Source organism: Rhineura floridana, chromosome 3, assembly GCF_030035675.1.
Source record: "Rhineura floridana isolate rRhiFlo1 chromosome 3, rRhiFlo1.hap2, whole genome shotgun sequence".
In the NCBI taxonomy this organism is placed as follows: Eukaryota; Metazoa; Chordata; class Lepidosauria; order Squamata; family Rhineuridae; genus Rhineura; species Rhineura floridana.
The window spans coordinates 225,782,502-225,799,550 of NC_084482.1; the positions used below are offsets into that span (position 1 = coordinate 225,782,502).

Sequence of the window (17,049 nt, forward strand, 5' to 3'; positions counted from 1 at the left end):
TTATCCACAAGAGGACCTCTCCTCTTATTCCATGACTGCTAAGCTTCCTCAGAAGCCTTTGGTGAGGTACCTTGTCAAACGCTTTTTGAAAGTCTAAGTACACTATGTCCACTGGATCACCTCTATCTATATGCTTGTTGACACTCTCAAAGAATTCTAATAGGTTACTGAGACAGGACTTTCCCTTGCAGAAGCCATGCTGGCTCTGCTTCAGCAAGGCTTGTTCTTCTATGTGCTTAGTTAATCTAGCTTTAATCATACTTTCTACCAGTTTTCCAGGGACAGAAGTTAAGCTAACTGGCCTGTAATTTCCGGGATCCCCTCTGGATCCCTTTTTGAAGATTGGCATTACATTTGCCACTTTCCAGTCCTCAGGCACGGAGGAGGACCCAAGGGACAAGTTACATATTTTGGTTAGCAGATCAGCAATTTCACATTTGAGTTCTTTGAGAACTCTTGGGTGGATGCCATCCGGGCCCGGTGATTTGTCAGTTTTTATATTGTCCATTAAGCTTAGAACTTCCTCTTTCGTTACCACTATTTGTCTCAGTTCCTCAGAATCCCTTCCTGCAAATGTTAGTTCAGGTTCAGGGATCTGCCCTATATCTTCCACTGTGAAGACAGATGCAAAGAATTCATTTAGCTTCTCTGCAATCTCCTTATCGTTCTTTAGTACACCTTTGACTCCCTTATCATCCAAGGGTCCAATTGTCTCCCTAGATGGTCTCCTGCTTTGAATGTATTTATAGAATTTTTTGTTGTTGGTTTTTATGTTCTTAGCAATGTGCTCCTCAAATTCTTTTTTAGCATCCCTTATTGTCTTGAAACAAAGAAAATGATCAAACCCAGCAACAAGCCCAGAAGTCAACTGTGGCAACAAGATCACAGGACCTATTCTTATTCTTGTTCTTCTTCCCACCACCACCTGTCCTTCACCAGCAGGTCCCAGGAACGGTTGCAACGTAGTAATGTTAGCCACGTCAAGGTTTATTGACTTGCATCTGCCCAAATTGTATAAGCTAATATCCGACAGCAACATCCTTCTTCATTTTGTTACGAAGGACAAACAGGCCAATCAAGAATGAACCATGCTTACTGTTTATGTTGGAGGAGAGAGAAGATCCCTCAGAGAGTGGGAGGAGGAGCATGGCATGACAGTAAGCGTCTTGGTGAGAATTTAATTGGTTGGCAGTGGGTACAAGGGATTAATGGAGAACTAGGGGAAGCTATCACACCTATCCCAGACATTAGCTGATTCTCAATTTGGTTTCCTTGTTGCTGAAATCAATACTCTGGAAGTTGGGTTCAAAATCATCCATGTCAACCGTTTTTAGGAGCAGATAAAATGTTGCAAGGCCATAGTCTGAAAGCAGGGCCATGATGCAGCCACTTCATTTGCTTTTGCTATGACTGAAGTTCATTCCACACTCCATGCATTGTTGCTTTCTTCCCTGTCTGGGTTCTTTGGTGTGCAGTAAGACGATACTGGCGGTTCAAATTAAGGTTAGAGCTCACAGTGAACCTTTCCACATTCAAGACATTTTTATGGTTTCGCCCCTCTGTGGGTTCTTTGATGTCAATTTAGCTGCTGACTATGACAGAAGCGCTTTCCATACTCCAGACACTTGTATGGGTTTCCCCCCGTGTAGGTTCTGTGATTTGAAGTAAGGGGTTGGCTCTGACTGAAACTTTTTTTCACACTATATGCATTCATGTGGCTTTTCTTTTGTGTGGGTTCTTTCATGTTTAGTAAAATCTCTACATCTGAAGCTTTTTCCACACTCCATACGTTCTTCTTCCCTGTGTGGATTCTTTGATGTACAGTAAAACTTTCACTATGACTGAAACTGTTGCCACACTCCAAACACATGCATGGCTTCTCTCCTGAGTGGGTTATGTGATGTGAAGTAAGGTGTTGGCTCTGACTGAAACGTTTTCCACACTCTATGCATTTCTACGGTTTCTCTCCTGTGTGGGTTCTTTGATGGGAGGAAAGGCTTCCACTACAACTGAAACTCTTTCCGCACTCCATGCATTTATACGGTTTCTCTCCTGTGTGGGTTCTTTGATGTAAAGAAAGGCTACTACTGTGACTGAAACTCTTTCCACATTCCAGACAATTAAATGGCTTCTCTCCTGTATGGGTTCTGTGATGGGAACCTAGGCTTTGACTAGAACTGAAACTTTTTCCACAATCCAGACACTTATATGGCTTCTCCCCTGTGTGGGTTCTGTGATGTGAAGTAAGGTGTTGGCTCTGACTGAAACATTTTCCACACTCTATGCATTTATATGGTTTCTCTCCTGTGTGTGTTCTTTGATGCAAAGTAAGTTTGCAGCTCGCACTAAAGGTCTTTCCACATTCCGTACATTTATATGGTTTTTCTCCTGTGTGGGTTCTTTGATGTAAAGTAAGATTTTTACTACGAGTGAAACTTTTTCCACACTCCAGACACTTATATGGCTTCTTCCCTGTGTGGGTTCTATGATGTAAGGTAAGGCTTCGACTACAGCTGAAACTCTTTCCACACTCCAGACACTTATATGGTTTCTCCCCTGAGTGGGTTCTGTGATGTGAAGTAAGCTGTTGGCTCTGACTAAAACATTTCTCACACTGTATGCATTTATATGGTTTCTCTCCTGTGTGGGTTTTTTGATGGGAGGAAAGGTTTCTACTATCACTGAACCTCTTTCTACATTCCATGCATTCATATGGTTTCTCTCCTGTGTGGGTTCTTTGATGTAAAGTAAGGTTTCGACTACAGCTGAAACACTTTCCACACTCCAGACACTTGTATGGCTTCTCTCCTTTGTGGGTTCTATGATGCGAAGTAAGGCTTTCACTACGACTGAAACTCTTTCCACACTCCAGACACTTATATGGCTTCTCCCCTGTGTGGGTTCTGTGATGCGAAGTAAGGCTTTGGCTCCAACTGAAACTTTTTCCACACTCCATGCATTTATACGGTTTCTCTCCTGTGTGGTTTCTCTGATGTAAAGTAAGGTTTCGACTACAGCTGAAACACTTTCCACACTCCAGACACTTATATGGCTTCTCCCCTGTGTGGGTTCTGTGATGTGAAGAAAGGTGTGAGCTCTGACTGAAACATTTTCCACACTCTATGCATTTATATGGTTTCTCTCCTGTGTGGGTTCTTTGATGTAAAGAAAAGCTTCTACTATGACTGAAACACTTTCCACACTCCAGACACTTATATGGTTTCTCCCCTGTATGGGTTCTTTGATGGGATGCTAGGCTTTCACTACGACTGAAACTCTTTCCACACTCCAGACACTTATATGGCTTCTTCCCTGTGTGGGTTCTGTGATGCGAAGTAAGGCTGTGGCTCCAACTGAAACTTTTTCCACACTCTATGCATTTATATGGCTTCTCCCCTGTGTGAGTTCTGTGATGTGAAGTAAGGTGATGCCTCTGACTGAAGCTCTTGCCACACTCTATGCATTTATATGGCTTCTCCCCTGTGTGGGTTCTGTGATGCGAAGTAAGGTGATGCCTCTGACTGAAGCTCATTCCACACTCTCCACATTTATAGGGTTTTTCTCCTGTGTGGATTCTTTGATGTACAGTTAGAACACTTCTACCACTGAAGTTTTCCCCACACTCTATGCATTTATATAGTTTCTCTCCTGTGTGGATTCTTTGATGTAAAGTAAGCTTATTTCTCATGGTGATGCTCTTTCCACATTCAGTACATATATACGTTTTCTTCCCTGTATGGGCTCTTTGATATAAAGTAAGCTGAGTTCTTATACGGATGGACTTTCCACACTACAGGTATTCATGCAGTTTCTCCTCTGCATGCACACATTTATGTTGAGTAAGGTGGCCCTTCTGACTGGAGCTTTTCCCACACTCATGCATTCATATCATTTCTCCCCGTCTGAGTTCTTTGATGTAAAGTAAGGTGAGAGGTCATGCTGAACCTCTTTCCACATTCCAGGTACTCATGTGCTTTCTGTTCTATATGGGTTCTTTCATGTGAAGTAAGCTGGTGAGAGTCTGAAACACTTTTCACATTCCATGCATTGATATAGTTTTTCCCCTCTGTAGGTGCCGCAATTTTACTTTGGCTTACTTTTTAATATTTTCTCCGACACTGAACACTTTCCTTTTCTTTTCCCTTTGTGATCTTCCTATGGGATCCAGAGTTCATCGATAACAGCGCCCTGCAAAGTACAGGATTTCCTTTTTCATTGATTTTCCTTCTGCCTTTTAAGTCACTTCTATTCCCAGATGTCTCTTTTCCCACTCTGTGCTTGCTTGTTTCCAAAGACACCACAAAGCGATCCATATAATGCTTTTTTCCAGCCTTTCACCTGTTTGGGCAAATAAGAAAGAAAAGGAAAAACCTGTAAGGATTTCAAGGCACAGAGAAATGATTGGATCAGGGATCAAACACAATGACCTGCTTCTCTACATTCAAATATCCAGAAGATATTTCTGTTTGTTTTCTTTATGCTCACATCTTTCCTAAATTGAGATGCACACACTGGTCTATTGCTGATCTATTTTAAATAAATTGTCCAATCAGCTTCCAGCTTCTCCCATATCTGGTCACCAGCCTCTGGGCTACTGGGGCAAATTAAGGACCTCGCTTTCAGCAAGAGAGGTTACCTGTGTCTGCCCTGTGTTGGAGTTTGAAAATATATCTGTTTTGTGGAAACATGCTTCACTATATACGCATATGTTACACGTAGATTACATTATACATACAGATCTAGGACAATAGGCTGAAATCGGCATACGCAAACATACAATAATTCACTAATAGGCAAAAAAACCTTGCGGTTTAAGAATGTACCTATAGCCCACAGATATTTCTATCAAACTTTAAAAAGCAGGGAAATTGGGCAGCTATAGTGAATGCACCAGGGGAGCAGGAGACCTGACCTCCTCTCTGAGATATTATACTGTCCTACAAATTTGTCAGAATGCAAACACAATTTGGGTTGTTCTTTCACAGTCCATTTGACTTGCTGTGGAGCTTGGAAGAATTTGGTAACGTGCCTCTGAGCATATGGTGAGTGGTAGCAACACCTGCTATCTCCAAAGATGGAGAATTATATTTTTGTATGTTTGTTGGTGTTCTTACTTTGCTTCTTTCCTGTGTTACTAATGTTTCTGCAGGGAATCTAAATCAGAAAATGCCCCACCCTCTTATTCATCCTAGAAATCTGTGTCAAATGTATTTTTATTAATTTCAAAGCCTTTTTATTGGTCATTGTCATGTGATGGTGAAGACAGCCTTTTGTGTTTGATATTGGAGGTTATGTTCTATTTCTATTTTGGGTGCATTAACAGTTGAATCTGAAACTGCAGTTTGAAGTAAAATCAGACTGATTCCAATATGTTGCTACTTCAGCAATGACTCTAGCTGTTGGGAAAAAGAGGATGCATATTTTCAGCCTGCTATGTTTAAACCACTTCATTTAAGGCAAGGTGGGCACAGTCAATTAAAAACATAGAGCACACCTAGAATTTTGCTAGAATATATTTCACCTCCCACTGTTTTATCTTGTGCAAATTGAGACACTTCTGAGGTCCACTAGAGATTATTTTGCAGAAGTCAGTGCCATTATTCCACAATTATGTTTGGAGTTTTTTTAGTATACATTTTGCAAAGTGTTGCTGTACTTCACATAGTCATAGAAATAAAAGCAAAAGAAAATGATTTCCTATAGGAAACTTCACTAAAATTGCAAAGTAGATGAGACATATTTAAAGTGACCATCTGAACTATATCAGCTGTCTTAATAATGTTGCTTCACCCCTGCTAAAACAAGATCAGCACAGCACATATCTTCTTTCTATTATTTGGGCTGATTACAGGTGTTGCCACCACTCACCATATGCTCAGAGGTACGTTACCAAATTCTTCCAAGCTACACAGCAAGTGGATTGGACTGTGAAAGACCAACCCAAATGGTGTTTGGATTTTGACAACTTTGTAGGCCAGTACAATATCTCAGAGAGGAGGTCAGGTCTCCTGCTCCCCTGGTAAATTCACTATAGGTGCCCAATTTCCCTGCTTTTTAAAGTTTGATAGAAATATCTGTGGGCTATAGGTACATTCTTAAACTGCAAGGTTTTTTGCCTATTAGTGAATTTCCCTGCTTTTTAATCCGGGAGGTAAGAAATGGGATCCTGTGCAAGTTTGCTGAGAATAGATTGAACATTCGCATGCTTATTGAGTTCAGTGGGATTTACACACACCCACCCAGCAATCATGCTTAGGATAGGTGAAACTGACCACAGGGGATGGGGAAGGGAGGAGGAGGAGAGAGGGGTAGAAAGGCAGAGGGGAGGATTGGGATGGGAGCAGGCAGGAGGGGGAGGGGAGAAGAAGGGCAGATGTGGTCATTTGCATGTTTATTGAGTTCAGTGGGATTTACTCCTGTGAAATCATGCTTAGGATAGGTAAAACTGACGGGGGAGGGGTGAAGGGCTGGAGTGGGCAGGGGAGGCGGAAGAAGGAAGAGGGGAGGAGAAAGGGAGAGGAAAGGGGAAACAGGGAAAAGGCAGGTCTGATCATTTGTATGATTATTGAGTTGAATTGGATTTACTCCTTTGCAATTATGGTTAGCATAGGTAAAACTGACCAGGCTGGGCCTGCCAACCAAGACGTCTTCTGTATCTTTCAAAGTTGTGCTGGGGGAAGGGAGAATTCTACCTTGTGGTTTTTCCCATTACAATGTTGCAAGAACACCTGCATTTGGCTGACTTTCTCTTCTCTTAAAGATACAGGATCAGTCTCAGGCCCTGAACCTGGCAACCCTACCTCCCACCCAAATTTAAAACAAAGCTGTCCCTGGCCACATCCACACCAGACCTCTATTACACTTTGGACAATCATTATTTATTTATCTATTTGTTTAGTGTATTTATATACCGCCCCATAGCCGAAGCTCTCTGGGCGGTTTACAATAACTGAAAACATTAAAAACAAATATACAAATTTAAAAACACATCTTTAAAAAACAATTTAAAACAATTTATCGTGGCTTCTCCCAAAGCCATGGCTCAAAGCCAATCATGGCTTCTCTCAAAGTATCCTGGGAAGTGTAGTTAGTGAAGGGTGCTGAGAGTTGCTAGGAGACGCCCTGTTCCCCTCAAAGACCTTCAATCAGAGTGGCTGACTGTTAAACCACTCTGGCCACTGGAGCTCTCTCAGGGGAATAGGAGTCTCCTCTCAGCACCCTTCACAAACTACACTTCCCAGCATTCTTTGGGGGAAGCCATGACTGTCTCAAGTGAAATCAAGTTAGGTGTAGCTGTGAGGCTTTTACAACACAGACAGTTGGTCCTTACTGAGCATTTCTTAAATTAATTAAAAATCAGCCAGGCATTTTTTTAACTTTTAAACTGCAGAAGATGGAGGTCAGAGTATGGGGCAAGGTCAGTATTAGAATTACAGGTACCCTGTGAACATGGCTGATTTTTAATGAATTTCAACAGATTATGGGAACTCTGGCAGAAAAAAGTCCAAAAGGGCTCTGAGTTTTTTTCTCTCTTTTTAGACTGTGAACTCTCGATTCTCTCTGACTGTTTTGTGTATCGCCATGAAAATTGAGAGGTTGTTAAGCAAGTGTTTCTGAGTTCAGGACTATAAGTTTTGTAAGGGTTTGTTTTGAAAGGAGGTTATGAGAAGCATCAGAATGGCATGCGGGGGATATTAACACTGCGGGATGTGAAAAATCCCCGCTGGCTATAGTGTACAGTTGAATATGTGATTTGAGCCGGCCCAAAGTGGTGATTTAGGGCTACAACCTGGCCATTTTGCTGTGTCCAAAAGGACATCAAGTACAGCACACCGTATCCACCTGTTACCAAATTCTTCCAAGCTACACAGGAAGTGGACTGCACTGTGACAGACCAACCCAAATGGTATTTGCATATTTACAAATTTGTAGGGCAGTCCAATATCTCAGACAGGAGGTCAGGTCTCTGCTCCCCTGGTGCATTTACTATAGCTGCCCAATTTCCCTGCTTTTTAATGTTTGATAGAAATGTCTGTTTGCTACAGGTATGTTCTTAAACCTCAAGGGTTTTTGCCTGTTAGTGAACTGTATTTCTTTCAAATATCCAGATATCTGAGGAATGTACCATCCTACTATTAGAATGGTTTTGCTTTTCTGTGATAATGAATGGTAGGTAGGTAGGTAATACTTCATTGCTCATGACCAAAGGCCGCCGCAATGATATACAAATACAAATAACAAAACAGAATACAAATATTAATAGTAAATATGAAAGGGTTAGGGATTAAAAGGATTAAAATTTTAAACTAAAAACCAATATTCATACAGTCCTGTACAATCAAGGATACTAAAACAGGTATGAAGAGGTGGAGACCGACCAAATGAAACATTTCTACACTAACAACCACTATTCAGGATCCTACATTCTTTTGAAACTTGGCTCTAATTTTCCCAGCTGCAAAAGCGAAGTTTGCCACTTATCTAGTTATAAAAATATCCGTGCCCCCTAAAAGGACACAGACTTGTTCCAAAGTAGGCCTGTTATCAATCCGATGGGTGATAGGGGCAAAGAACTTAGCCCTCAGATCTTTGTAAAGAGGGCAGTTCAACAAATAGTGGAGAATATCCTCCACTTTGCCTGAGTTACATATACAGCAGCGGAGGTAAATAGGGATGTTACCATATCTCCCTGTGAGGAGTGCTGTGGGCATTGTTTGGAAGCGTAAAGCAGTAAAGGCTCTCCTCAGCCATGGCGCATCTAGGAAGAAAAAATATGGATCCAGAATAAAAGAAGATTTATACATGGGGAACCAATAAGAAAAAGACGACTGCGTAGACGCATGAAGATCCCTTCTTTTAGAGGAGAGAAATATTCTATCCTTCAATAACAATTTAGCATGAGTGGAAACATGGGAAGGGGGGCACTCTATACTTATCCCATAGAAAGCCAGGGTCGACTTAGTCCTGTTCAGCCAATTATTTTGCAAGGGGTTTTGTAGTTGTTCAAGCAGGCATTTTTTTGGTAACCCAGAGTCATCCATGGAGACTAGTCTTAGCCAAAAAAAGGCCAGAGCTGCATGAGCCGAAGCTTCTAAGGAATATAAATCTGTCTCTAACCTCAAGAGACAGACAGGCGTGCCTTTTGGGGTTGCCAATACTGTGCGAAGGAAAGCATTTTGAACTTTCTCTAATGTGTTCATATTGGTATAGCCCCAGATCTCTGCACCATAAAGCAACACAGGTATTATTTTCCTTTGGAACACTTCCAGTATGGGTGGTACCAAACTGCCTCCCTTGAATTTAAAAAAGTGCAGTAGCAAATGAATGGAATGGGAGGCCCTCAATTTGGAAAACTCAGCTTGTGGTTTCCGTGAGAGGGTGGAAGTAAAGGTAAGACCTAAATACTTAAAGGTGCGTTGTTGTTGTATAAGTTTTTCATTTAATTTCCATATGTGACTCTTAATGTTCCTGCCAAAGACTACCACTTTAGTCTTGGAGTAGTTTATTTCTAAGTGTTCCTTCATACAGAAGGCACCCAGGCTTCTTAATAGCCTCCTCATGCCTATTTGCGTGATGGAAATCAGAGCTAAATCATCAGCATAAAGCAGCACCGAGACTTTTGAATCTAAAATCGAAGACGGGAAAAAGGCAGGGCCAGTATTGACAACATTATTAATATAAATTATTAATATAAAAATTGAAGAGGAACGGGGCCAGGAGGCCACCCTGGCGTACTCCTCTCTTTGTTGGAACCGCGTAGGAAAGCAGACCATTTGCACCTAACCTAACCCTAAGAAACGTGTTGGCATGAAGTATTTGTAACAGGCAAAGGAGTCGTCGATCGATGTTTGTGGAGGCAAGTTTTTGCCAAAGCCTCTCTCTGTCAATGAGGTCAAAGGCAGATGTAAAGTCGACAAAATTAACAACTAATCCTCTTCTCTTATGACAGGAATATTTCTGGATGAAGTGGAGCAATGTCAAGCAATGGTCCATGGTTGACTTTCCCTTAATAAATCCTGCCTGTTCTTCCGCGATAATCATGTTCTCATTAGTCCAAGAGTGCAATTTCCCCAACAAATATTTAGCATACAACTTAGCAGCAACATCAATAAGGCTTATCAGGCGAAATTTTTTCCACACTCCATACATTCTTCTTCCCTGTGTGGATTCTTTGATGTACAGTAAATCTTTCACTATGACTGAAACGTTTTCCACACTCTGTGCATTTATATGGTTTCTCTCCTGTGTGGGTTCTGTGATGTGAAGTAAGGTCTTGGCTCTGACTGAAACATTTTCCACACTCTATGCATTTATACGGTTTCTCTCCTGTGTGGGTTCTTTGATGTAAAGAAAGGTTACTACTCTGACGGAAACTCTTTCCACGTTCCAAACAATTAAACGGCTTCTCTCCCATATGGGTTCGTTGATAGGAAGCTAGACTTTGACTACAACTGAAACTCTTCCCACACTCCAGACACTTACATGGCTTCTTCGTTGTGTGGGTTCTGCGATGCGAAGTAAGGTGTGGTCTCTGACTGAAACTTATTCCACACTCTGCACATTTATAGGGTTTTTCTCCTGTGTGGATTCTTTGATATACACTTAGAACACTTCTACCAGTGAAGCTTTTCCCACACTCTATGCAACTATATAGTTTCTCTCCTGTGGATTTTTTGATGTAAAGGAAGCTTATTTCTCATACTGACGCTCCTTCCACATTCAGTACAGGAGGAGGGGGATGGGAGCAAGCAGGAGGGGGAGGAGGACAGGTTTGATCATTTGCATGCTTATTGAGTTCAATGGGATTTACTCCTGTATAATCATGCTTAGGATAGGTGAAACTGAGCATGGGGAGAAGGGGGAGGGAGGGGGGAGGGGAGAAGGGGTAGTGGGAGGGAACCGTAGGAATGGGAATGAGAATTCTGACAGAAAAAAGTCTTAACAGGGCTCTGGATTCCCCCCGTTTTCACACTTTGAACTCTTGATTCTCTCTGTCTTCTCTATCGCCATGAAAACTTAAGAGAGTTGTTAAGGAAGTGTTTCTGAGTTCAGGACTATAAGATTAGTAAGGTTTTGTTTTGAAATGAGCTTATGGGAAGCAGCAGAATGGCATGGAGGGGATTTTCTTTTTTTTTTTACAATAATTTTTATTCAGATTTTCATAAAACATACAAGACAAAATCATAAAACATTCAAAGACAAAAAACAAAATCAAAAATAATTAAACAAAAAGATAAAATAAAAAATAAAGAGTAGAATATTGACTTCCCATTTGTCAGAGATCAAATCAGTTATAAATCTATAATATATAACAATCCTGTCTCTTAAATCATATTATAAAATCACTTTCCTCCAGTAGTTATCTTAATTAATCATCAAATCTCATAAACATTACTTTATTCTTTCCACAAAAAGTCAAAGAGAGGTTTCAATTCTTTAAGAAATATATCTATCAATTTTTTTTTTTCCAGGTAAGCATGTCAATTAATCCATCTCATTACTAATTATGATAATCTTATTGTCATAACCATAGTCAAAATAAACATTTCAATTAATCCATCTCATCAGAATCTGTTAGGTTCAGTAATTTCAGTAGCCATTATTCTATTATCCCTATTAGTTCCATCTTCCATCTTCCATCTTCAGTAGTCTTGTTAAGTCCAGTAATTTCAGTGTCCAATCTTCCATTATCAGTATTCCATAATAATCTTGCTGTCATAGCCATAGTCATATAGTAAGAGTCTGATGGGAATTACCTCTATCCCAAATATTTTCTTGCCATCCATTCTGAATAGGTTGCTGAAATACTGCTGTAAAATCATATCTCTGTTCTTTTTTTCAAAATGCACTGGCTCATCTCTTGAAAGTTTTTCCATTGTCACATGGCTGCAGTTAATTCCATAGGTTTTCTCTATATTGGGCTCCATCACATCATTCCAGTCCAGAAGATTATCCATGCCATTGATAACTTTATCTCTAGAATCTTCATTAATTTCTTCAGAGATAACATTGAATTCCAAACAGTAGATTTTATTTCTAAAATCCATAAACTCCAAATCTTTTTCCTGTTCCACATTTGTTCCAGTCTCTGGGGTCTCCTCTCTCACAGGGACCCCTATTCCAGTCTCTGGGGTCTCCTCTCTCACAGGGACCCCTATTCCAGTCTCCAGGATCTCCTCTCTCACAGGGACCCCTATTTCTTTAATCTCCTGCGTCATTTTACTCAATTCAATTTTCAGCTCCTTACAACCCTGTCGCAGGGTTTGTTTCGTTATCTCAATCTCATCCATTATTTTCTGAAACATAGTTACTTCCAGATTCTCGGCCACTTTCTTAATTGCCATTTTAAAAGAAAAATATAAGAGAACCACTTCTTATTTCAGCAACAATTGGGTTAATACTCCAAACTTGGTGACATCACAGTATAAACAGAACAGACAGCCTTATCTCTCCATGCTTAAGTAAACAAAATGCAGTTCCCAGGATCGAAACAATTAATGGCGTCTTTAGGAAACAGATTCGTCAAAATAAAATAAACCAAAAAGAGAGTAGTCTCGGACAATATAATATTCTTCAAAATAAGAATCAGGAATAGAAATCCCTCTTCTGTGTATATCTTTAGAATGCAAATCCAGGACAGCTTTTTGCAACAAAAACAGAGATAAGCTATTAATTAGTGAATAGCAGAGAGAAGTTATGGCTCCCCGGTGAGATGTCAAAAACCGATCAATCTGGCAAATCTCTTTTTACAACAACAATTTAAGCATGGAGGGGATTTTCAATGCAACATGGCAGAATGTGACAAACCCAGGCTGGCTACAATATTTAGCCACTCTTCTGACTCTATAATGTATGTTAATTGTGAAGCTGTAATGAGATCCCAAACCATCTGGAAATAACCTTTGTCTCCTGGAGGTGTGGATATGTGATTTGAGTCAGCCCAAACTGGTGATTTAGGGGTACAACCTGGCCATTTTGCTGTGTCCAAAAGGGCATCAAGTACAGCACACAGTATCCACCTGTTACCAAATTCTTCCAAGCTACACAGGAAGTGGACTGCACTGTGACAGACCAACCCAAACGGTATTTGCATATTTACAAATTTGTAGGGCAGTCCAATATCTCAGACAGGAGGTCAGGTCTCTGCTCCCCTGGTGCATTCACTATAGCTGCCCAATTTCCCTGCTTTTTAAAGTTTAACAGAAATTTCTGTTGGCTATAGGTACGTTCTTAAACCTCAAGGGTTTTTGCCTATTAGTGAGTTGTATTTCTTTCAAATATCCAGATATCTGAGGAATGTACCATCCTACTATTAGAATGGTTTTGCTTTTCTCTGATAATTAATTGTGATACTAAGTAATTAAGCTTAGGAATGAATCATAAACACATTCTTATGCTTGTCAAAGGAAAAAGGAATGTAAACATTCTTTCCTTTGAGCACCTAGTCAGTCTTCTCATCCGTGAGGCTCACACATTGCTTATGCCCAGATAGCCTTGTGATTCAGGTAATGAAGAATTCAGAAAGGTACCTCCACTCTGCATCAACGCTTTAGATCTGTAATGCCTTGTAATTTAGCACTGAGGATGTGTCAATGTGAACTTGAGATGAAAATTAAATCAAGGGAGTACCCAAAAGAGAAAATGTAGCAATGGGTGACTTCAACTGCCCTTACACAGATTGGCAACATGTGCGTTCCTGTCACAACCAAGAGGAGAAATTTCTACAAATCCTAAATAACTGTGCCCTAGAACAGGTGGCCATTCAACTGACCAGAGGGGTGGCCACCGTGGACTTTGTCAAGAAAGCCTGTTCCTCTGGCCTAAAAACATGGCTCTGCCATGAAGAATTCTGGGTAACATCTTGCTCCTGGAATGCAGCCATATGGGTAATATCCTTCTGCTGAGAAGCAGTTTTTCCTCACTAGATGAGCCATGAGCTCAGGATTAAGACATCCACACATACTCAGGCTGCATTCACACTGTACATTTATTCCACTATTATTCCACTTTAAACCATCATCTTCCTCCAAAGAATCCTGGGAAATGTAGTTTGAGAAGGGTGCAGAGACTTGTCAGGAGATGCCCAGTCCCCTCACAGAGCTACAATTCTGAGAGTCCCCTTGGAAGAGGGATTGATTGTTAAACCACTCGGGGAATTGTAGCTCTCTGAGGAAAAGAGGAGCTTCCTGACAACTCTTAGCCCTCTTCACAAACTACATTTCCCAGGATTCTTTGGGGGAAGCCATGAGTATTTAAAGTGGAATAATAGCGGAATAAATATCTGGTGCGACTGTGACCTAAGAGTCCCCAGCTGTGTGACCACACCTATGAGAAGGCAGGAAGAGGCCCTGGAATAGTCCACCTTCCAGAGATCTCCTGATTGGCTATTAGACCCCCGAGCTGTTGCTGCCAGGCCTTTTCTTACAAGAGTCAGAACCATCCTAAGCTTTGTCGAAGTGTCTTAGTGTTAGGAGTAGTCAGTATTTCATCATGTGCTTCAATTTGCAACCGCCCTTGGATCTTTATTGGGAGATTTCTACCTGTGCCTTGTGGGTGTTCTGGGTTCAGGATTTTCATGTTGCTCTTTTATATGCACTTATATTTTTAATAAAGCCACCTCATATTGACTGGTGTATGTTCTTTCCTAAGCCTTGGGTTGCAAAACCAGTACCTTGGCCTTTGGGATATGTGCTACCATTTAGCTGTTTTGCTTGGGCTCCAAGAAGCAAAGAGTCTGGTCTTTAGCACTTGCCTCTTTGGAATCCTAAGCATGTCTGTTCAACGTAAGGTTTGAGAGTCCCCTGGCCCAAACGGGTGGACAGAAGGGATGGTAGCAACATGGCCTACCTGATAGGGCTGGCTTTGGTTATTTACCAGCTCTGGTGAAGTTGGTCACTGCAGGGTGCCTGAAAAAGAGCTGTGGTGTTCAGCAGCATTCTACGTTGCAGAGCTGGTTTTGGGGTTTCAAGGATTTTGGGACCCAGTGATCATGACAGACATAAGATTAAGTGGCTCCCAGAACCAGATGAGAGAAAGAAGTGTTGTCAAACCAATTGGAAACAGTGGCCATAGCACTATCAGATTAAGTCTTGCCCATACTGGTATAGTGGAGAAGGCAGAAGTCCTCCCCTCACAGCAACGGGACGAGAAGATCCAGCATAGAGAGAAACTGCTCTTGTACCTTCAGCCCTTGCCAGGCCAGAAGATGGTGACACAGGAAGGCTCAGGATGGGCAGGGCAGACTTACTGGCCACAGCCTTACCAATAACCTTTCAGCCATAGTAAAGAAGGGACAGACAGAAGGATCCCTACCCAGAGAAGTCACATTCCCACAGATCTGCAGCAAGGTGTCTTTCTACAGAGCCCTTTGGCCTGGATCCAGCAGAGTCCGCTCCTCCTTGGACAGACAGGCAGTCACCTCCTCAAAGGACACCAAGCCTGGAGGGGGAAGGAAGAGGGAAGGTTTGGTGAGGAAAAGGTAACTCCGTGGCTGACTTAGCAAAAAATCCTAACTTGTACCAAAATCTCAGCAGGAGCAGTAGAAAAACTCTGCTACAAGGACCCCCTAAATGTCACCAATTGCAGCCTCCTTACCTACAGCCCACTGCATTTCTCCTCCTTGTGGCCTGACTGGGGGACTCAGATCGGATGTCTGAAAAGGGCCCAGAGAACAGCTGCCTTCTCCAAGGTCAACAGAGCTCCGATTCTTGATTTGGGACTCAAGACAGAGCCGGAGGAGCGTCCTGTGATGCCCACAAGGTGGCGCCGCGCCTTCGGGGGGCGCAGCTGCAGCGTCCCTCAGCCTCAGAGACTAAGCTAAAGGGACCCTTCCGGCGCGCTTCGGGTCGAGGACCTCGGGGTGTCCCCAGGACCCCTCCCTACAGGGGCCGGGGCTGAGCCTGCTCCCCGGTGGGGCCAGTCCCACTTCCCTCCCTCGCGCTGGAGAGTCGGCCTGGCCGACATCCGGGAGGAGGGCGCCCCTCGCCCCACACGCACGTCGGGACTCCTTGGCCAGAAGTAGCCCAGCATCGAGGCGCCTCCCCACGCCCAGCGCTGCCTTTATCCTCCCCGCCCTGGACGGAGGCAGCCCACCCCGGGGACCGCACGGTGGAGAGGCACCAGGAACGGGATGGATGAATAGCCCGAGGTCAGCGGGAAGCCCCTCCGGAGAAGAAGGGGGCTTCGCGGTCCGTTCCCTCTAGCCTCTGCCGGCAGCCTTGCAGCCAATTACGCCCCCTCCCCCCAACCAAAGGAGGCTTCTTGCCCCCTCCACTAGACAGAGCTCAGAGGGGGGAGAGCGGCAGAGCTTCCAATCAAAAGCCTGCACATTCGGGGGGGGGAGGCTTGGAGAGCAGCTCGTGGATTCCTGGTGAGGGATCCTTTCCTTCCTGGGGGGGGGGAAGCTCTTTTTCCTCCCGCCCCAGCCAAGCAAGGCTGTGTCCTCCCCACCACCACCGCCACCCAAGCTGGCCTGCTGGCCACCCATCCCATGGGCCGGGGGCGGGTGGATCTCTACAGAGCAAGAAGATTTAAACAGGGCTGTGCAATGCAAACCTGGGAGCTCGACTGCACGGATTCCTCGAGGGGCGTTTGGGAGGGGGCTCTTCCTCCCCCCCCAAAAAAAACCCTTACCTCTTTGTCCTCTCCAGGCACCAGTCTGGCCTTTGCCCGGGAATCTGACCACGCTGATTTCCCCTTCCTGGAGGGTCTCAACTGCCACAACTCCGCCCCACGGAATATCTCCCGCCCCTCCACAAATCCCCCTCCTCTTCCTCTCCCTCCCTCCCTTTCTTTAAGCTGCGCCGATGGCCCTTCGGAACCTGTTCCAGCGACACTTCGGGTTCCTTTTCGAAGGCAGAGAACCATAGGGCTACGGCGGAGAGCACACCTTCAGCATGACCGGACTGCTTCCTGCACGTGTCGGAGCCGGGGGAGGAGCCCCCTGGTCGTCTCCGCGGGCTCAGGGACAGAGGAGCGCCGTCCTTCCTCAGAGTACTACGAGGCTGTTGCCCGGGCTCCTCTTTTTCTGCTTCCTAACCCTAACCTCTC

General features: G+C 43.3%; 1 protein-coding gene across 1 annotated transcript; it reads right to left on the bottom strand.

Moving 5' to 3' along the window:
- Positions 1–711: 711 nt before the first annotated feature.
- LOC133381836 (zinc finger protein 160-like) lies at positions 712–16,763 on the bottom strand. Its single transcript, XM_061621355.1, has 3 exons — positions 16,633–16,763; positions 15,313–15,438; positions 712–4,338 (listed from the first exon to the last, which is right to left on the bottom strand). Exon 3 carries the CDS (start codon positions 3,686–3,688, stop codon positions 1,955–1,957), a length of 1,734 nt encoding a protein of 577 aa, XP_061477339.1. The 5' UTR covers positions 3,689–4,338; positions 15,313–15,438; positions 16,633–16,763; the 3' UTR covers positions 712–1,954.
- Positions 16,764–17,049: the final 286 nt, after the last annotated feature.

Excerpts from the sequence above, each read along its gene's own strand:
- LOC133381836 (XM_061621355.1), bottom strand. The coding sequence starts at position 3,688 with ATGAGAAATAAGCTTACTTTACATCAAAGAATCCACACAGGAGAGAAA.